General features: G+C 34.9%; 1 protein-coding gene across 5 annotated transcripts; it reads left to right on the top strand.

The window, feature by feature from the left end:
* The first annotated feature begins 1,594 nt into the window (after positions 1–1,594).
* LOC149790178 (uncharacterized) lies at positions 1,595–20,138 on the top strand. Of its 5 annotated transcripts, none has more exons than XM_089972167.1 (10): positions 1,645–2,425; positions 2,946–3,072; positions 7,347–7,558; positions 10,141–10,255; positions 17,009–17,133; positions 17,479–17,568; positions 18,421–18,617; positions 19,118–19,274; positions 19,469–19,575; positions 20,028–20,138. In XM_089972167.1, the coding sequence occupies exons 7-10, from the start codon at positions 18,441–18,443 to the stop codon at positions 20,046–20,048; spliced, it is 462 nt and encodes a 153-aa protein (XP_089828293.1). In that variant the 5' UTR covers positions 1,645–2,425; positions 2,946–3,072; positions 7,347–7,558; positions 10,141–10,255; positions 17,009–17,133; positions 17,479–17,568; positions 18,421–18,440; the 3' UTR covers positions 20,049–20,138. The 5 variants fall into 5 exon arrangements, with proteins under 5 accessions (XP_089828294.1, XP_089828295.1, XP_089828293.1 ...); XM_089972165.1 differs by having other exon boundaries at positions 1,961–2,425; positions 2,946–3,067; XM_089972166.1 differs by having other exon boundaries at positions 1,962–2,425; positions 2,946–3,067; positions 7,347–7,553.
* Positions 20,139–21,853: the final 1,715 nt, after the last annotated feature.

The raw sequence follows: 21,853 nt of genomic DNA, 5'->3' as shown, positions 1-21,853 counted from the left end.
TAAGTCACAGGGCTCAGTGAAGTGCACAGGCCCATCATGAGTCTTTGAAAACACCCAATGTAGAACATAAACAGACAAAATAAAGACACAAATACATACTGTATAACACTTAGTTTAAAACCCTACTAACTTCTCCCGCACTGCATGGTTGACCACTATAGAATAATGTGGTCTCATAAATACGTTTGGATCTTTCAATAAAGCATAATCAGATAAACTAAATAAAGGAGGCCTAACGCGACCCAGGAAAAACACATAGAGAATAAAGAAGCGTGAACCTTGGATCGAGCGTAACCTACCTATCAACATCTTTAAAGACTATTATGAGGAACGACACATATTATCACTCGAATAATAAAATAGGAAATTATTTTTTTTAAACAAAATCTAAATAGTACACCATTCCATCGTCAAAATTAGAAAACCATAAAACAAATTAAAAGATACAATATAACATCATAAAGGAAGAAATACAACTGGGAAAGATATTTGATCTATACTTGCTGTCTCAAACATAAAGAAAATATAGCATACACACAATATAACACCATTACATATAGCAAACACTGAGACCTAGGCGACATATAGCAAAGGTTACAAAACATTTCAAGGGAAGGAACTTCGAGCAAGGTGAGGGAAACCAGACTCGGACGAACAACTCTTTAGATAACACTATGGAAACATAAATACCCCATCAAAAATTCTAAAAACTAAATTTTTTATATAAAATTTTGTTTTAATAAAACGTAGAACACATCTGAGGGGGAAATACACAAATATAAAATACTTCTTATTTTTTTTGGGGAAATGGGGGCATCTGTCCGTTGCCCCCACCCCACTCCCCAAAAAGTGTGTGTGTGTGTGTGTGTGTGTGTGTGTGTGTGTGTGTGTGTTATTATACCCATTACATTACTTGCAAAATATATACGGTGCTGACATTTTCGGCAAGAGGGAGACCTACCGATATTCTGCATATAATTATTTTAATGTTTTTCAGAGCGAGAGTATTGGGGCCTGATCTGTTCAATATATTTCTCAACTGATACAGCAGGTATAATCAGAGGCGTAGCTGGGGGGTGGGGGGTGGGGTGGAAGGGGAGTACATATGTTCCCCGGGCGCCAAGGTACAGGGGCGCCAAAATGAGGCTTACAACGTTACATTATAATAAGTAAACAAGGGTAATATTCAAAAATGTGATTATACGGGGAGGGGGCTGGGGCGCCAATTTTATAGTTCGTCCCCGGGCGCAAAATATCATAGCTACGCCTCTGGGTATAATAGAGACCCCCCCCCCCCCCGAGTTTGCTACAGAGCGCTCGTGTAATATACGGTTTAATACAAAATACATGATTGTGGGCAGGAATATACAAATTTTGGTCGATATACATGATCGTTGTTATCTATTCAAACGAGGGCCATGAAATACATTAGCAAATTCCTACAGTATTTTAAGGCAGGCGATTACGAATTATTTAAACCACGTTTTTCATCTGTCACAGATTTTATAATCATTTTGAAGTGGCTGCTTTATCTCGAGGAAAACGAGCGGTAAGTGTTATACAAACAAAATCTTAATAGCAATTTGATCACTTTTGCGTCATTTGACAGTAAGAATAGTAATAAATAGAGGATAATTTCTTTTCCTACGTTAGGCCTAATACCTGGTATGTTTTTTAGTGTGGTACACACACACAAAAAACAACCCCAAAACAACACTAACAACATTTTAAAAAACCCACAAAAACGAGTGCCGTGCCGAAGCCACGGGCTAAAATGCTTTATTATCATTTTTTTTTATTTATAGCATCAATCACAAATTGAAATATATACAGTATTAGCGTTGGAAAAGAAAGTTTTCTTTTTGTTATATTTTTTTTCTCACCCTAGCGAAACACTTTCTGCAAATGACCTTAATAAAGAAAAATAATAAATTAACCTAAACCACTTCGAATGTCGACCGTATCTTTTATTTACACGGCATCATGCGCGGAAGAAAATACCAACTGAACCGGGATTTCAGACAGCAGATGAATTGAAGTTGATTCATTGAACATCATTAGCAATTGTACAATCAAACAGATGCAACAATGAAAAGTGGAACTATGAAAAATCGAGAATGTTAGATTTGCGAAGGATTTATTCCGAATCATTGTCTGCTAATAGAGAATTCATGTCAGTTGCTGTGTCGGCGATGCTCACACAGCGCGCCGTCCAAATGTGAAGTTGCGTTTTGCTGACAGACATAACACTGTGCCATAATTTATCTGATGGCATGTAAAGAAGCTGCTTAAATTATAGTATTTAAAAGTTTCTTCATTTTGTAAGAGCTCAAGAAATTAATTCTGGTTTGAAAGACAAGATGACGGTAAAACTCAGAAGACGTAGCTGTACAGTACCGTTGGTGTTGGAGACATCATAATAAAGGTAACTGCGTTAACTTCGCTTTTTGTTTGGTAATTTGTTGGATATTATCTTTTGCTGATCTTCTTTGAGCTTGGAGTAAATTTTACATTCTGAACATTTTTATTTGCACTTATCTGCTTAATATGTATTGCTGGGATATCATATAGAATATGAAGTCAGTATAATGGTACTATATTTTACATATTTGAATGATAAAAGATTGGTAAATGATATAATGATAAACTACAAAATAAATAATTTGCCCATTATCCCAAATATGTTAATTAAAACAAACATTGAATGTAAATTCAGATATAATGAGCAGTTGTAAGAAGTAAGAAATAACATTTTATCCATTGAACCTGTTATGTGTTATCATCATCAGTTTTAAAATAAACACATGGAGACAAGTTTGCTTAAATTCTAAAATTAACACACACACACACACACACACACACACACACACACATATGGTATTTTAATCTAATACAGAAATGGTGACATTGATATATGCAGACCAATAGTTTTTTTTCTTCTTCAGATATAAATTAAAAAGCCTAATTCTGAGAGTTTCACCTACAACATTCATGATGGGAAAGGGCCACTAATTAAGAGCTGACATATGTGGAAGAAAAATACCATCCATGTTGAAAAGGGCTAGAGGTAATGTGAGAAAACATAATTTATCAATCTTATTTAACATATTGTTGATATTTTATCTCAACTGGTCAAAAGGCTAAGTGGGTTTATGTAATGGTCCAGTGTGTGTTATTTATTTCACATCCCTTTCTGTCTTTCAACAGTAAGAAATTAGCTACTTTGGAGTCCATAGTTCTGATCAAATTGTTTATATAAAACTTGGTTTTGGGCTTAAATCAACATCTTGGATAAATCTAATAATGAGCAAAATCCAAGTATATACATGTGATCATGTATAAGATTAGTTGAGTTTTTTAACCAGCCTAAAAGCCATACTTCCACAATATAGGCTAAAATCATTAAGTTGTCCTTGAAGTTTGATGAGTGTTAACCATTAATAATAATAAGGTGATCTTTCATCTGAGTATGTTACCACCGCATGCAATATTTATACATGTAGTGCAGTTTTTACTAAACTTAGAATACATGCTTATATAAATGAGATCTAGATTGAAGAAGTGAAAATGCATACAAATACATGAGGTTATAACCACTACTGCTGATTCAAGTTTGATCATGCTTGGCCATTGGGCTTATATAGTCAAGTTTCACAATGATGCTTATTATGAGTGTGATAAAGGTATGGTAGTGAAGTGACCTTGCATCTGATTGGCAGAGTTTCTTATGATTTGCACAACAGTGTTTATGATCCAATTTAGATCTGACTTGTTTAATTATTTGCTTGTATGTCTGAGGCTATAAGCAAAATCTATGCATATAATGTGGTGGTTCTACATCTCACTAGCCATTCTTGCTACTGCTCTTAAAACTATTTCTCATTAATTTTATCAGACTTGGTGAATAGATTTATCTCATCAAGATATAGCAAAAGAGCAATTTTGTAAAAAAAATATTCATTCATATTAAACTCAAATTCTGCATCAGATTGGTTGACTTTGCAAATACTATAAGGGCTCTATTTCTGACAAAAAGATTATTTTGATCAAATGTAGCAGAAATGCTTATATGATCAAAACATTGAACATATTTGATGACAAATAAGAAATAGTTTTTCATGCAAATTTGATAAACATTTATAAATCGGTTCATATCATTAAAAGCTTGGAAGAGTTTGATTACATGCGAGACCATCACATATTAATCATTCTTTATTTAGTGAATTATTTTTGTCAGGATTTAGTAAAATATGTAAAATCAATATGGACTGGTTTTGTTATGTACAGCAACACTAGTTGTTTACCGAGTACTGAGGGAATTGGAGTAAGGCAAGGGTACATTGCAGTAGGTAACCTGGTTGACTTGATAACAGGATTTTAACACAAACATTTTTATCAGGAGTCTAGCATACTAACCATTGATTCACTGCAGATCCTGCCCCCATTAGTTACCTTCTAATACATAAAGCATTTGGGTTTTTTATGTCACAAATCCCATAGGGATTAAAATTAACATCATAGGTCTCACTGGATAGTTTCGTATTTTGACATCCCTCTAATTTTTAAGGTAGAAGGCATGAACCTAATTATCACAAGCCTAGCATTTATAAATTTACACATAAGCTAAATCTATAATGTGGTTCAGATTTACTTTGAGTTAGGCATGGAAATAGGTTGGCTTGTTGGTGACTGCCTGTCACAGTTAGATGAGCATTGGAGATCATATGCGTAACTTAGTCTGCAAATGAGCTGCCGACTTTTATTTGTGTCTGCTACAGAGGTAAATATAAAAAATTCTTGATGGTAGAGGGGTGATGAAAAGTATGCTAATTTGTTATAGTACTAGTGAACTTTATTCATGCATAAGGCACATACTGATTCTTTTAGTTGCCTTGTCACAGAAAAATATTGAAAATAGCTATTTCTAGTAAAAAATGAATGTAAAATGTACCTGCATCCTTTGACCCTACCAGAACCAAACTAAAAGCTCAAATTTGTGCAGCTGCTTTTGCTCATCACAAACATAATTGGGAGTATAACTGCTAACCCTACCCTCTAGCACACATTTAAGATCTTTAGAGTTTTTAAATACAGCCAGGAATTACATCACAATTAATACTTCCAGTTCAGTACCCACGAATGTAGTTCTAGTCTATTTTTAGAACATTTTTTCCTCTCTCATTTTGGTGGTGATAGAAGAGTTTTATTTATGCATTTTTGGTAGGGATTTAAAGGTAACTGTTTATTCTTGATAATATGAGCTCAGGGTGTTGTTGTCTGTATGTATTTTGGCGACAGTGCACAGTGAGTAATAAGGCCTTGGTGATGATCCGGAAGTGAAATACGTGTTCTGGTTACATGCTGTTATGTTGACAGTCAATGATCTAAAAAAAGAGCACATCAACCTTTGACAAGAACTTCACCGTGAAGTCATCTTTGAAGGTATTTTAGATTAACATATGATTTGCATTGATTGTCACACAGTGGAAAGGTCAGTACTGAGAAACAAATGTAGAGAACATATAGTAAAATTAATTGTGTACTATGTCCTGTCAGGGCAGTACTAAATCAAAGTTTAAATTGGTATAAAATCTTTATTATTAATGATTGACACATGAAATTTTAATATGTCATGTATATTGACTTTTAAAATATAAAAATGAAATTAAAAGTAAAAACTTAATTTTTATTTTAAAAATTTTAATAAAATTTTAAAAAAATTAAAAAAAATAATTATAAAACCCCTCAAATGCACATATATAATATTTTTGGGAATCATATTAAATGTTATCAGCATGTATGTATTCCTACACCATATAGAAGCTCCAATGTTGGATTTTTGTCACATTTTGTCAGAGAAAATATCTTTGTAGTCAAAATGAGACCTTCATTAAAAATACATGAAGACAAAATTATAATTTGTATTGGCCATTCAGACTATTTATTAGGGGTCCAATCAGTTAATTTATGTGTTTACGATGGGGTCACTTTCTGAGTAACAAACATCTGCTTGTATAGCCTTCAGTAATTCTTTATAAACATAGTTATAAGGTATTTAGTGAGAGGACAGCGATGAAAACTTTATACTAGAACCTACTCAAGTTCTGTACTAAATCATTTTAAGCTGTCTGAGAATGAAATACAGGTCAAAGGGATAAAATATGCTTCCCCCAGGTATATTTACCCTTGGATTTAAGAAAAAAGCAAAATGATGTAAGTTGAATACAAAATGCATTCCATTTCATTGTTCAGTTAGGTTAAGATATTATTGGTGTAGTGCGGCATTGTGGCCTATATGATGTTATGGGAATTCTAATGATCCATCTTGCTTTATGCATTATTAATTACTAATACTATTTGTTAACTGACACTCTAAAGATTACATAAGAAGCATTCAAGCAAATTATTTGAATTTAACTTTGTACATGGTTACATATCCCACATGTACAAATATCCATCCATTTTAGAATGTTTGGGATCAAAAGTTCACATTCAGTACATCATATAGGCTGACATTGTACCTATAGTGAACCTGTAAAGCACATGTATGGCTATGTGCACTGAAAATATCCCAAAATGTTATTTTCATCATGAATATGCCTATGTATGGTAACATATTTCAATTTAGTACTTTGACAGAGTGCGGTATTGAAACATCAGCTGATATCTGATTCCACTCAATCAATGAGCTTAATAATTGGTAACCAACACTCTTCAAAATACCATATAAATGTTCAAATAGATCATTTGAATTATGTTTGCACATTTGATCTTAACAAGTACATTGTATATGTCCCACATAAGCAAATTTCCATCCTTGTTTACAAGTTTTGGGGATGAGAATTTCACATTTAGCTGATGATATAGGATTTATTGGTGCTTATAGTTGTTTTGTATGACCACAATTGGCTGTATTCACTTGCAATATCCAAAATTGTTATTTCCCTCATGAATAAGAATGCTTATAGTAACACATTCTAATTTAGTACATTGTCACTTGACTTTCCTGTATACTGGTATGTAATAATGTTTACACCAATGATCAAACCTCACCACCCCAACATTGCCTTAAACTTTATGATACATAGTCTACCTGATTAGTTATTTAACTTGTAAATGGCTAAATGTGCTTCTAGAAACCTCATATACTTTTAGGATGAATTTAACACTTTAATACATGGCCATTGCTTCACATTTCTGAGTGTCACTCTGTCAAGTTTAATATTTTCCCCCATGCTTGCAACCTTAATGTTAATTTGAAATCACCATATCTAACACATTTTAACTTCATTTACATAGATCTTACTGTTTTCTAGAATTAAGTGAAACATATTGTATCTTTTCAGGTCTAGCCTGGTATCTGGAACAAAGTGTTAGAGTTGGATCAGCTTGGAAGCTCTCCTGAGTAGTCTGGTGGTAATAGCATGGTTTCATAAGGGCATGTGCAGTGTACTGCCATAAGTGACCAAGATTAGTTCATATCACCACACTGATATATGGCACCTCAAAGACATGGCTTAGGTTTTCATGAGAGAGATCAGCACCATTTTTCAGTAAGGTAGAACCTCCCTAGAAACTATTTTCCTATCCCATTGCCACCTTTTGTTGTTATCGACATTGAAATGGAATGCATTTTTGCTATAAAACATGGTAGTGGTCCCATTAGAACTTTAAATCTGAATGTGCTATTAGTTATGGAAACAACTGCCTAAGTACCTGACACAATAAATGTGGAACATAGCACCTGTCAGTGTTTCTTCAGTGTGTACACCTATATGCATCTGGACATGCGGTTTGCTGCCAAAATCACTATGAGCTATGATGCTTCACTACCCCTGGGGAAAATGTTATCAGTTATACAGACCCAAACTACCATTTGTTTTAAATATCATTCATTAATCAACTTTTCTGTCTAAAATTTGTCAAACTGTGTTTTAAAACTTGTATGAAAATTTAAGTTTTCAATAAAATTTAGTTTTTAAAATTTAAATGTTTATTTAATTTGCCATTAAAACTGAATTTATCAACATTTGTAATTTTCAAACATATTTTCAGACAGGGCTTATCTTGTATCACAATTAGGTTTTTACTGCATTGAAAAATTCCTATAATTAAGGAAGATATAGCAAATTTAGTTTTGGTTTCTCAAGAGCACTTGGACCAGAACTTGCACGCTGTGGAACACCAGCACTACATACTTTCTGACAGGTGTCACATGTTTTCCTTGCAAGGAAATTCAAAAAGACTTCATGTATAAAGTTGAAATAGGTATAGCATGCAAATATAAAAGTTTGACTAAAATTGGCGTAAAACATGGAGCCTGTCAGGAATTACATCACAATTAATACTTCCAGTTCAGTACCCACGAATGTAGTTCTAGTCTATTTTTAGAACATTTTTTCCTCTCTCATTTTGGTGGTGATAGAAGAGTTTTATTTATGCATTTTTGGTAGGGAGTTAAAGGTAACTGTTTATTCTTGATAATATGAGCTCAAGGTGTTGTTGTCTGTATGTATTTTGGCGACAGTGCACATTAGTAATAAGGCCTTGGTGATGATCCAGAAGTGAAATACGTGTTCTGGTTACATGCTGTTATGTTGACAGTCAATGATCTAAAAAAAGAGCACGTCAACCTTTGACAAGAACTTCACCGTGAAGTCATCTTTGAAGGTATTTTAGATTAACATATGATTTGCATTGATTGTCACACAGTGGAAAGGTCAGTACTGAGAAACAAATGTAGAGAACATATAGTAAAATGAATTGTGTAATATGTCCAGCCTTCTAATTATACAAGTTTCATTACATTGGTCAATAATTAGTCACATGTGATGACACTTGTAACTAATCAAACCACAGCAACTGAGAGCAGACTAAGCACTGATATTTATATGGTACAGTGGCAATATACAGTCTGTCTGCCGCAACACATGAAACAAACTGGACAAATCTGAAAGCCTTGAATTTGACTTTATTTATCTGTATGGTAGAACAGAACCTGAGTTGAAAAGCTTTTAAAGAAAGACCTTGATATCAAACCTAATAATAACTGCAGGAGTTATATTATGGATAATTAACCATTCTCTCAGTTTCAAACTGGGCATTCTATCCCATGGGGTTCTAAATGTAAACCAAGTGTAACTGATATCCTAATGAACTGTAAAGACCATAGCAGCACAACAGCAGGGGACCAGATATGTCCAGATCCAGAAATCATAGACCAGTTTCAAACTGATGATGAACCACATAAAAATTACACATCTGCTAGAACTTATGTTATGAAGATAACTTAAATTGCATTATTATTAATCCTCCTCCTCACATTCATCATAATTGAGATGCATCATATATGTTTTATTGTAAAATAGTTTATGCAACATAATTCAGTGAAGACCTTTGCTGCCAATTTACCAGTGAACCATTTGTTTCAATGAACATATTTTATGTTGTAACAAGGAGCATCATTTAAACATTATGATACACTTATCATACCTGTATATGAAATCTTAATACTAACACTTATACTTGCAATACTACTACTAATAAAAACACCTGCATTGATAATTTGATTATGTTCAATTGGACTTGTATCTAAATGATCACCAGCTGTATGAAAAGACATATTTTAATATATAGATATTGGATGGAATACTAGTTACCACAATTGAATAGTCATATGATAAATGATATATTATTTTAAACAATTTATATTTGCAGTGAAACATACTTTTACATTATTTTCACTTAAATTTCATTTATAGAGCAGTATACTCTGCATTCATTAAATTACTGAAATGGTGAATAATACAACAACAAATACTGCAACTTCCAGAATCACAAAAATCAAAAGATATAAACAGAAACTTCCCTACATGTATCAACAGTTGTCACTTAATAGACAGAACTATGAAGATTTAGAATAGGATGTTAACAAATTAGGTATTCAAGTTAAAAAGAAAAAAATACCAAGTAAGCTTACTACCAAAAAATCAAACAATAACAGTGAATTTTAGTACATTCCCAGGAAACAGAATATATGATTTTTCTTAACTTGATCTGATACATCTTAGATCTATAGAAAATGATTCATATTGTATGACTAAAATATTATGTAAACAAAAATTCCATCACTTTTTTCAGATGCAACATGCATACCCCAACCCATCCTTCTTGATCATAAAGTATACCAGCATTCCACTATAAGATGGGGAGATGTAGTGGCTCAGTGGTTAGCTTTCTGGACCTGTGAAATAAGGTAGGTTCAAATTCTACCATCAGACCAACCTGGGTTAGCTACCATGGTGTGTCCTTGGGCAAGGCACTATGCTTAAAGTGCCTTGGCACTAAATAACTTACTTGTGTTGGTTTACCATAAAAGGCCAAACCAAACACAAAAAAACAACAACTTTAAAATATGAGTTTTGTCAATACTAAGTAAAGGAAAATCATACTGAAGAAATGTTTTTGTTAATACAGTTTAATGGATCTAAAAAATCTCTTTCTTCTGCAGGAGTTTAAAATGTTAAATTAAAAAGGTCATGGTACACATTGCTTTGTTCGTACACATCAGGCTCCGTAACCCATATCCAACTAAAAATTTTAGTAGAGTCTGAATAAAACATATTTCAATCTGGATGATAATATTCTTTCTCCATTCATATATTACACCACCAAGATTGATCCAAATAAGATTACATTTTACTATAACACTGAGGATGAGTATGCCTCTTAACAACTGACAAATGTGGAGAGAATGGAGTTAAACTGAACTTTGATTTCTTTTCAACCATAGCACAAGATGATCATTTATTATGAAAAAACCTGAATAAAGTTGGAGTTCATAACCATGACAGTCTTGATATAATATAAATTCAATATATTATTGTTGTCTTGAGGTATAGTTCTGTATATTACAATCTCACACAAGATCAGGGTATATTTTAGTACCATACAGTTAATTCGGGATTGTATTAATACCTATTCTGGTGAATGAACATTAAATAAGATTTACTATTTTGGAACCAGTTGCAATAAAATTTACTAAACAAGAGAAAATATGACTTTACTATAATATCTAAAATGTAAAATCTGCAAACAGAATACTTGCTTGACTTTACACTTCAATTATTTAATTGAAATGAATTTATACAAATGGCATTAAATTGGGTTTCAGGCTGGTAATGACAATGGTAGTAGTGAATAGGGACGGTCTAGGGACTAGGGAACTTCCATGTTAAAAAGGGTATATCCACTCTGGGGACTATGTAATTTAACATGGGAGAAAAAAAAATATCCATTCTAGGGACAAGGGGAATTTAACATGGGAGAAAGAAAAAAAACTATTCATTCTAGGGACAAGGGAAATTGAACATGGGGAATAAATCGTGGGACTGTCTTGGGACTAGGGGAAATGGAACAGGGTCGGGACCCTATTTTAATAAGGTCCCGACCTGATGGGTCTATGAAAATGGAACAGGCGAAAATTGAAACAGGGAGGGGTCTCTATTTTTTTATTATTTTTTTAAACAAAAAAATAAAAAAAGGGGTAGGCAATTGAAAGTCAAGATCTTTTCGAGAGATAGGAATGACCCTGAAAAGGGCCTTTGGTTTTATGTTAATATACCCTTAACATAAAGGGCATCTGTGACATCTTCTTGACCTTAGGCTGCGCCTGACTGCAGGACCATAGATTAAGACTCTTTTGAGGCATCCTTGATGCTCCACATAAGATTCTTCGCATCCACAGGCTGGTGTCTGTCCTGTGGATAACTGTCCAGTTGGATCGGACATACATTGGTATGTCCGTCCGGAACATCATCGAAGACACAAGCGTTGAAGATTGTACGTCGGTCCACATGTTGGGGTGCTGAGTAACAGGTGAAGGAATGCAGTGAACTGTACTTATTTATAGGGAGAGGAAGGATTGAAATGGATTGAGTTTGTTGACCAATCCAAACACACGTTACAAAATTCAGTCAGCCCACGTCCAATCCGAAGAGAGCAGTCTGTGACGTCACATAGTCTATATAGATTCGCTAGCGCCTGTGCGCAGTCAATCTAAGCGACAGTTTTTCAACATGACGGAAACTCAGAAAACGATCAATTGGGGTGCACTGATGGTGGAGACTACCCAAGGGAACCCAGACTTACTTTCAGAAGAGGTGAATTGGGATTTTGTGGATTTTTTTACCTTGCAAGAATTTGTTCCTGAACCTTCGTCACCTTCTCCTTCATTACCGCACATGGAAAATTTTAGACAGAGACAGAAAGAAGAATTGGAGAAATTTATACAACAGCAAAAGGAAGCGGAACAAGCTTTTCTCCTACAGCAACAGCAGCAAGAAGAAGAGGTAAGAAAAAAACAACAACAAGAAGAAGCAGCAGCAAAGAAACAAGGGTGTCAAAATCAAACGGTCACGGTACTGTTAGACATTTTAGCGGAGTTAAGAAGTCTGAAACAAATGTATCAGACTTCTTTATTACGGCTGAAGAGAATACGACCTTCCCAAGCTAAACACTCCAACCCTGTGACTACGCCTACCGCACCACCCTTAGTGATTTCAACGAAATCATCATCAACAGTACGCAGTCCAGAATTAGGCCTTGGCCGTGGCAAAGCTTAAGACAGTTAAAGTTGATTGTTTAAACTCACCCCTTACACCAAAAAAGGCCCTTTTCAGGGCCATCCACGTCTCTCGAAAAGAGATAGACTTTCAATTGCCAATAACTAAAAAAAATCATTTTACCCAATAGTACCTGTCTGTGTATGAGTGTACGTGAGTGTAGGTTCTTATTTTAAAATCAAAACCCAAAGACACTTACCTTTTATAATTAATTTATTCTTTTATAAATATTTACAATTCACAATTCACAACAGAGCACTTTAAAAAGTTCATAGACTTATTCTGTCTCATTGTTCACTCTCTGTTTTTTTAATTTCTTCACCGTCATAGTCTTTTCCTCCTCTTCCTCCTCACTTTCTTCCCTTCTTTTCTTCTTCTGTTTCTTTTTCTTCACCTGTCTGTTTTCTTCCTCTTCTTCTTCCTCTTCCTCTGAAGAATCCCTCTCTTCTTCTGACTCCTCTTGTTTCTTTTTTGGGCAGTGTGGTGACCAATGTCCTTTTTCTTGACAATAATAACAGGTATCTTGACTTTTGTCTCTTCTAACCCCTTTTTTTTCTTTTTTGACGGTCTGGACACTCTGAAGACCAATGCCCTTTCTTCTGACAGATATAGCAAGTATCTTGACTTTTATCTTGAAAGGAAGGAGAGTAGTCCCTCGGCTGGTCTGAAGAGAATTTTCTAATGACCCCTCGCAAAGCTCTGATGAAACGTTCGATCTTGGTAGTCTCTTCCATCGTTGTGCTCAGTTTGAGAGTGAAATGAATAGTGAAAGGACAAGACACATACCCTTTATATACGCTGGTCTACTATGACTATAAATTAGTCCATGGTGTTTAAACTTTAGTCATTTGACTTTTTGCTATCGAGATGAAATGATCCAATTCATATGAGAAGAAAGAAGAAGAAAGTAAGAGGCAGAAACGTGATCTATCGCCTCGTACCAGGGCTGAAGTCTTGGCACAAATTCATGCCAGTGATTTTGAAGAGGACATGAGTGAACCAGAATCCAAACCCTCTAAACAAAGTTTACCACCCTTAGTCAACCCTGAATAGTACTATGACATTCGAGAGACGGAAAAACGTCCCTCTAGAAAATTTAGAACTACGGCTTACAAATACACAGTGAAGTTTAAAGATTTCAAGTCTGAAGTACTGTTAGAGAAAGCAGAAGGGTTCATCACCGACATGTGGGATTCTTTGCTCACCACACTCAAGCGACAATGTCAACCCAAAGAAGATGATCGCTTGAGACTTTCCATACAACATGACGGCTTGAAATCCCCTGTTTGGATCGAGTTTAGCAGCCCTGCAGAATTGACCACTTCCAAAGTCATGGACAAGATTCAACACGTGCAACAATCTAATGACCAGTTTGACATCACCGATGGAAAAGCCACACTGGACATGACCCACGTCTCTCCTCCTCAAGGGACCGGACAATGCAGAAAGACGTTATTGGTCAACTCCAAGCGAGAACTCCAAGTTCAAACCCTACCATTTTCCAGTCTTCTTACCTGACTATTCTGATTGTGCCCGTCGATTGGACATGTTTCAAAAAATGGCCTACAGGATAGGGAAGGATTACCTTCTTCGTATGTTTTAGCTAGAACAGGATTTGTCTACTTCGGACCTGAGTCAGGATTGGGATACGAAGTACAGTGTTTCGCTTGCGGACTGAAGTTACGAATGGATCTATGTATCTACAAAGATTCAGCTATTCTGGAACATACTCGATGGTCTCCGCACTGCCCTTACCTTTCAATGGCCTTTCCACCCATTAAACTACGGTACAATTATGACGGTACCTTAGAGACGGTACCTTCCAAAACTAGACGTAAACACATTGCATCCTATTTCATTGTTGTTTCTTTTCCACATAATAGCTTATTTTTTATAAAATGTTAAACTTTACTAATCTTTTTTCAAGATCACTTTAGTTTGCAAAAATATATCTTGTCATTTATTGGCATTCTACATTGAATTTTGTAAACTAGCTATAAACCTGACCTAATTACTCAACTTAACTGCTGACAGAAACAGTCTACAGTAAATGTATTTCATTTCTATAGCTCGATGGATAAACATTACATCTTTTAAAGCTGTGCACAGAATAGGCCGACATATCATGAGTCAGGAAAACATGGGGGTGGTATCCCCTGTGTCCAAAATTAATATCATTTTGAATAGAATATTCTAGTGACAATTGCCTCTTTTCAAATGGTAAGCATTGCCTTTTTTTTTTCGTCAATCTGTCAAATTTGGTATGCATTTTGCTTTAATATTTGAGATGGAAACCTTAGGTGCATAGAAATGTCAGACAGCATTGTACATCATGGATGGTGTCCAACATACTTTTATGATCATAAAACAAAATCCCATTGTTTTAGTTATGGCCACTGATTTAAAAAATATTCATCCAAGCTAAATATAATAATAATAATAATGAGGACTTTGCATAGCGCCTAATCTTTAGAAGCTCTAAGCGCTTTGCAACATTAGACAACATAAAAACATACACAATGATATGATTACAAAAACAAACACCATGAAATTAGAAAACATAAAAAACATGCTGAGAATATTTAAGGTAGTTAACATTATTAAGTCATTAAGTTTGTTTTTGCAGTCAGAATAAGTAGTTTTGAGAGCACTCTTGAATGGGATCACTGCGTCTTTGTGTCTAAGTTCAGTGGGCAATTCATTCCATGTTGCTGGGCCCTGGTATGCAAAAGAATGCTGTCCATGTGACTCTGTTTTCATAGTGAGAATAATGAGTATATGATTGTCGGAAGAGGAGTGTAAGTATCTTGCTTGTGTGTACACATAGGTGAGGTCGGATAGGTATGTTGGACTAGAGTCTGTCAGTGAAACGTAGCACAGAGAACTAATGTTGTGTTCGATTCTGGATCGAATGGATAGCCAGTGTTGGGTACAGAGCAGCGGGGAGGTGTGCTCTGATTGTGGTACTCTAAGTATGATCCAAGCAGCTATGTTTTGAACTTTTTGAAGTCTCTGCAGTAGATATTAAGATGAACCAGACAGAATTGAGTTACCATAGTCCAGTCTTGAAAGTAGTAATGAACACACAAGTGTTTTAGTGGCATCAACTGAAAGATATCTGAGAATGGAGCTGATGCGTCTCAGCTCAAGATATGCAGCCTTGCATATGTTCATGACATGTTGGTGCAATGTGAGAGTACTGTCCAGAGTAACACCTAGGTTTTGTACTGATTGTGTGAATTTAATGTTGGTGTTGCTGATATTTATTGTGTGAGGTAAAGGATGTGAATGAGAAAGTCTTTGTGTTGTAATCAGAATGGCCTCAGTTTTATCATCATTCATCTGCAGCTTGTTACAAGTCATCCATGATTTCACATCAGAAATGCACATCTCTACACCTTGGATGGTAGCATCAACTTCAGTTGGGTGGCTAGATTTGTATATTTGGGTGTCATCAGTGTACAATTGGTGAGACACTGGATGATGATCTATGACACTTGAGAGCAGCTGAGTGTATAGAGTGTAGAGAACAGGTCCAAGAACAGACCCCTGTGCAACACCACAACATAGATCAACTGGGCTGGAGTGTAATCTATTTGCAGACACAATTTGTGTCCTGTGGCAAGGGCGATATGCAGATTGTACATTGCTAAAAAGACTGTTTGAATTCAGACAAGATGCAAGCTGGGATTGAACAACCTTTTGTAAGATTTTTTATATGAATTGGAGATTAGAAACCGGGCAGTAGTTCTTTAAATCCTTATGGTGTAGTGTTAGTTTCTTCAGCAGAGGTTTTACAATGGGAGTTTTGAAAAATGATGGAAATTATGCTGATGAGAGAGAGGTATTAATAACATCAGTTAGTGAAGGCAATACTGGATCTAAGCACTCAAGCAGCAGTAATGTTGGAATTGGATCAAGTTCACATGACTTTGGTGCACTCTAGGATGATTACTTAAAAATGCATTTATTGGTGGTGAGAGACTAAATACATGACATGATACTTGTGTTTAGCATTAATTGGAAAGCTGAAGATTAGTAATCTTTTGACATACATATCTTAATTGTACCATTTAATTTACAAAATTCAATGTAATTTGCATTGGTAAAATGTGTAGCACAAGAAAAGTCATTATGAATCAGAGATAAATCATATCTTTGTTTTGTCTGGAGCTTGACTAATTTATTGCACATTTCTGTACACTATTTTGTCTTTAATCCAGGATTACTCACTGCATTCGGATGGATTTCATGGTGAAAATTCACCAGCTGGATTTAAAAGTGGTGAATATTGCTAGCGATTGTTCTGCAAACCCTGTATGTCACAAGGAGTCAGTGTATTCAAGGACTCGTACAGTATTTACAAGTTCTCATTGACATTTCAGATGAAAATGAAGAACTGGAAAAAGATGAAATCTCAAGTGGAAACCTTTCTGGTCAGCCATCTCATCCAAAACGTCCTGAAATGGAGAGTATTTTGCAGACTCCAAGATTTCCTCTTATCCTGCTGGTATGTTCTATTTAGTTTATCTGGTCTCTTTTTATTTTTTATCAATTGCTTTTATACCATGCCACAATTGGAAATTCTTTATCAAAAGTATGTATAAATTTCATCATTTTTCTGTCTGTTTAATAAGATGTGTTTAAGAGTACTTACTTACTCATGATGCTGTATATATGAGATTAGATGTTTTGTTAAAAAAGAATGCATTTTGTGATATATTGTATCACTGCTTTATATACAGTGGTCATTGCAACCAGTATGCATTTTGTTTACATGCCAAAAAATCCGGTCTGATTTCTTTGTTTCTTTTTTACTGCAATTAAGGAGTAGTGATAATCTTTATACTCTTAGCTGCATCCAGAAGGACAACACCATCACCATCCCCATCCACTCTGGAGTGGAGAATATAAAGATTTCTTTCTGCCAGTTCCTCTGCAAGTAGTAAGTATTGAGGATGGAAAAAAAATGTACATTATAGAATAATGAAACAAATACTACAGGTGTTGACTTTTATATAATCTCTTATTTCATTTACAGCTCTCTAAATACGAGTAGGTCAATTATACACTGTATTTATGAATTTAATTCTCATCTAAGGTAGTAGAACTGTTTTATGTTTGACAAAATGTTGGGTAATTTGTGGCCATACACTAAAAACACATTTTGTAGCATTTAAAAATGCTTATGTTCAATGCACGTAAAACTCATTGGTTTGTTGTCACTTCAGTTGATAATAGTCTTGTCATCTTGTAGACATTTTGAATGTTAGTGTTCAATGCTAAGGTCATATACATTGATTCAACATCAAAATTTGTTTGCAAAATGGAAGATTATGACATGAAAGCACAAGCTCTTGTAGCTTAGATACTGTTATTTCAGAACATTGTGAGATGTTAATTAATTAAATTATAGGTCATAAAACATACTGTTCAAGACTTATTTGTGCAAATAAACAATGAATTGTTTTTCATTGATGTGTCAACTGTTCATCATTCCATTGTTTTTTTTTATTTTTCTTTCTGATGTATACCATTGTCTTGTGTAAGTCAGATGCCTAAACCATCTACATTGAATGCAGACTTTACAGACACCAGCAGTGAAACAACATATCCTGGGAATAAAAAAATAAAGGATTATGGGAAAAGTTTTCATATAAACTGTACAAAAACCATGTATTTCATTCCATAAATATATTTCATTGTTAAACCCATGTTCACTGTACAGATCTTTTTAAGGAGTTTATAATAATGATCTTGATCTTTCAAAACTAATTTCATCACAAATCTGTTACAGATTTCCAGTTCAATGTACTTATGAAACTGGACACAAATATTGAGAATTTGTTGGAGCAGCTGGCCCTCCAAGTTCATACACAAGGCCCAGACACAGAATATAGAGAAGAAATTCTTGCAATGCCATGTGATTCAGTGGAGGAACTAGAGGGCCTTTGCCAGAGGTTGGAGGAGAATCCCAAACTCTCCAAGAAGATGGTAAATTGGGGCTTTATTTTCTATTTAAAAAAACTGTTATAACCTTTATTTGCTGTTGTGAACCTCAATATGCATTATGCAAGTTCTGCAGTGCCTGTATAATTATTTTTGGGGGTGGGGTGAACATGTAGTGGTCGGCTGTTTTGTCTTACGGATGTAGGCCAAAACATGTTTAGAGATGAACATGTAACAGGTATTTTACTACATATACACTATTACATATTATGTGGCTACTTTAATTCAATCCTTGAGTGAATGTCATTTATGAAGTTAACAGATTCACGGTGGTTAATTTGGTTTATAATTGCTATTAGTACATTGTGTTTCATAGTTAATGTTATCAAATTTTTTTCAAGTTAGAGAAATTAAATTTGCTTGCAAAACCATGGCAAAAAATAACTATATACAAGCATATTTTGTCACATCGATCATGAAATACTACTACTAATAATAATATCAAAATCAAAAAATAGTAATATTATTATTATTATTATTTTCAGATATGCTACTTGAGCTCCCTTGGCAGGTTTACAATTGGGGATAGTGTCTGCAGGATGATGAAAAGCTTAAAACAAAAAGACTGGCCAGAGTATAGTCCAAAGGGACGTAAAGGGAAAAAAGCATTTCAAGAGCTTGTGATATGTCAGGTTTTGATAAGTAAGTATGGCTTGATTTAAATTGTGTTTTTCTGTGACTTGCCAGAGATTTTTAAATGAATTGATAAAGTAACTTGAGACCACATTTCAAAGTACATGTTTTAAAAATATTCCATTGATTATTGCTGGCATTTAGAAAAATGCAATGCATCCTTTGTTGTGAAACTTTTTTAAAACATTGTATTACTCTTGCAGAAGCCTGCTTGAAAACTAATGGCAAAGCAAAGGCAAATGGAATGGAAGAGACCATATCAGAGACCCTCAACTATGTACCCAACCAACGCAGAATGATAAAAAACAAGGTAATCCAAATGACTCTTATTTCATCAATATTGGAATCAGTTTCGTCTTTTAAAGCATAGTATTTGCAAAGCGGATGTATTTCTAAACTGATAACAAAATCAGCTTATCCTATTGCCCAGGACTATCAAAGCTAGAGTCCAGCTAACTACAATATGCATATATCTTGTCTGATCGGACAAGTGCCTCCATTTGGAATTTTTATTCACATGAAATATTTGGATGAAATAAATTCATCTTTGTGCAAATTGATTGCACCATCCACTTGCCAGAAATGATAAGTAAGTGCAAAGTTATCTAGTATCATGGCTTAACGATAGTAAGGGAAGCACAAGTGCAGTGAAGAAAATTTCATACATTTTTTTAATGCTGATTAACATGACTTCTGCATATGTAACTAGTGCTGAGATGATATGACTTTATTTAAGCATTACAATTTTGTTTTAATTTGCAGGTGCCTGAGCAGAAGAAGTAATAGATAAACTTTACAGTGGAGTTGGAGACTGATTCTGATTCATAATCTTAATTAAATCTAGAAAATAAACATTAAAGTCATATTAAAATATCTGTTGTATTGTTTCCTTCTTTCATTTTTCTCTTAAAAACAAATGTCTCAACCTTTAGTCTGTAAATTCAATGGATTCCTTATCAGCCCATCTACTTTTACTTTACACCATGCTACTTTAAAAAAAAATGAATTATCCCCATTGGGGTAGGTCCCCCCAACCCCCCACCCTACTTTGTCAACTTACCTGCCACATTTAAATCTAATGGAAGGCCCTGCTGTAAAGCCTGTTAGTAAAACTACCCAACAAGAGGATTTCATACATTTGCAACTCCTAGGTGGATGGTAATGTTTTCATTTTTGTAATGTAGATTTGGACATTCTTGCCACCAGTATGGAATATGTGTTTCAGAAACACAAGCAGCTTTCATCAGATTTGCATATAGGTTTTATATGTTGTGAGTATGTTGTAGGAAGTTTTTTCAAATAACATCATATGAGATGATGCCAGTGGAAATGGCAGAAAAGTGTCTGTATTGTTCACCAACTACACCTTGTTCTTACAAAATGTGGCTGTTACACATTCCCATGATGATGTCACTGACAGCCATCAGTGAGGAATGCCCCAACAAGCATAATACAAATTGCTTCCATTGTAATTGTTACAATTCCATTCTGACCACTCCGGTGTCCTAGTGGTTAGAGCGTCCGCCTCAGAAGCGGGAGGTCATGGGTTCAAACCCCAGCCAAGTCATACCAAAGACTTACAAAAATGGTATTAACAGCTACCTCGCTAGACGCTCAGCATTAAGAGGTTAGTGTTAGGACTGATCGGCCTGGTGTCAGGATAATGTGACTGGGTGCAACATCATACTACATGTTTGCAGCATGATGCCCCAGTGCTATACATCACTATAAACTGCCACACTGCAGACATCGTAGCAATATGACTGAAAAATTATTCAAGCTACGTTAAAAATCCAATCACACACACACAATTCCATTCTACGATCCAGAACCAACACTAATTCCGTACTACAGTTCTTGCATTTCAATCCAATTTTGCTTTTGAAATGTAGTGCCACTCAATTCATAATGAACCCATTCATTTCAAACACTCGCAAATACATATTATTCCTGTCTACAACTGAAAAATATCTATATAAAAAAACGTGTAACTGTGTTTTATGCAAGGGCATGGAGATGCACAAAAACTTGCACCTGAAGCTTGAATAAATCCCCGACTGTGGATAAGACTTTACCCATCGATTACCCCAGCTTGGGGATAAATTCCGACCATGGCGATTTATTATATATCCTATGACTGCTCCAGCTTGAGGGCAAAATCCAAGCACATCCCTAAAAAGATAACAAGTATAGCGGCTCTTTACCTTCTGTAAATGCCACTTGAGCTTCCTGATGCTGTTGTATCTGCCATTTGACAAAATCACGAATGTGGATATATTTCTTAATTGCCTCTAGCTGTTGAGTTAGTTTAGCTGTATGAAATTCCTTTGTGCAGACTCACTCATTATTAATATTACAACAGTGATTTAATTACACATTACCTGTCAGCACACCGATGATAAGTCAGTTATTTTATAACACACCAACAAGCTTGCCCCTTGCACCCCCCCCCCCTTTTTTTTTATTTGGGCACCTGTGGACATGAATCTGCAAGGCTCAAATTGTCATTTTTAATATAAGATCTCAACATTTTTAAGGCCTTAATTTTAAAGACATCCTTAAAACCCCCAAAAGGTTATCAACTGGAT

The sequence above is a fragment of the Sinohyriopsis cumingii genome, chromosome 10, assembly GCF_028554795.1.
Source record: "Sinohyriopsis cumingii isolate HCF-2022 chromosome 10, ASM2855479v2, whole genome shotgun sequence".
Classification (NCBI taxonomy): Eukaryota; Metazoa; Mollusca; class Bivalvia; order Unionida; family Unionidae; genus Sinohyriopsis; species Sinohyriopsis cumingii.
The sequence above is the reverse complement of the archived record's forward strand: the minus strand, read 5'-3'. Positions and strand labels throughout refer to the sequence as shown.

What these genes read in the sequence shown, in the direction of transcription:
- LOC149790178 (XM_089972168.1), top strand. Translation starts at nt 18,441, where the DNA reads ATGAAACTGGACACAAATATTGAGAATTTGTTGGAGCAGCTGGCCCTC. An exon ending in CCAAACTCTCCAAGAAGATG is followed by an intron (nt 18,618 to 19,117) that starts GTAAATTGGGGC and finishes TATTATTTTCAG; the next exon opens with ATATGCTACTTGAGCTCCCT. An exon ending in GCAGAATGATAAAAAACAAG is followed by an intron (nt 19,576 to 20,027) that starts GTAATCCAAATG and finishes TTTAATTTGCAG; the next exon opens with GTGCCTGAGCAGAAGAAGTA.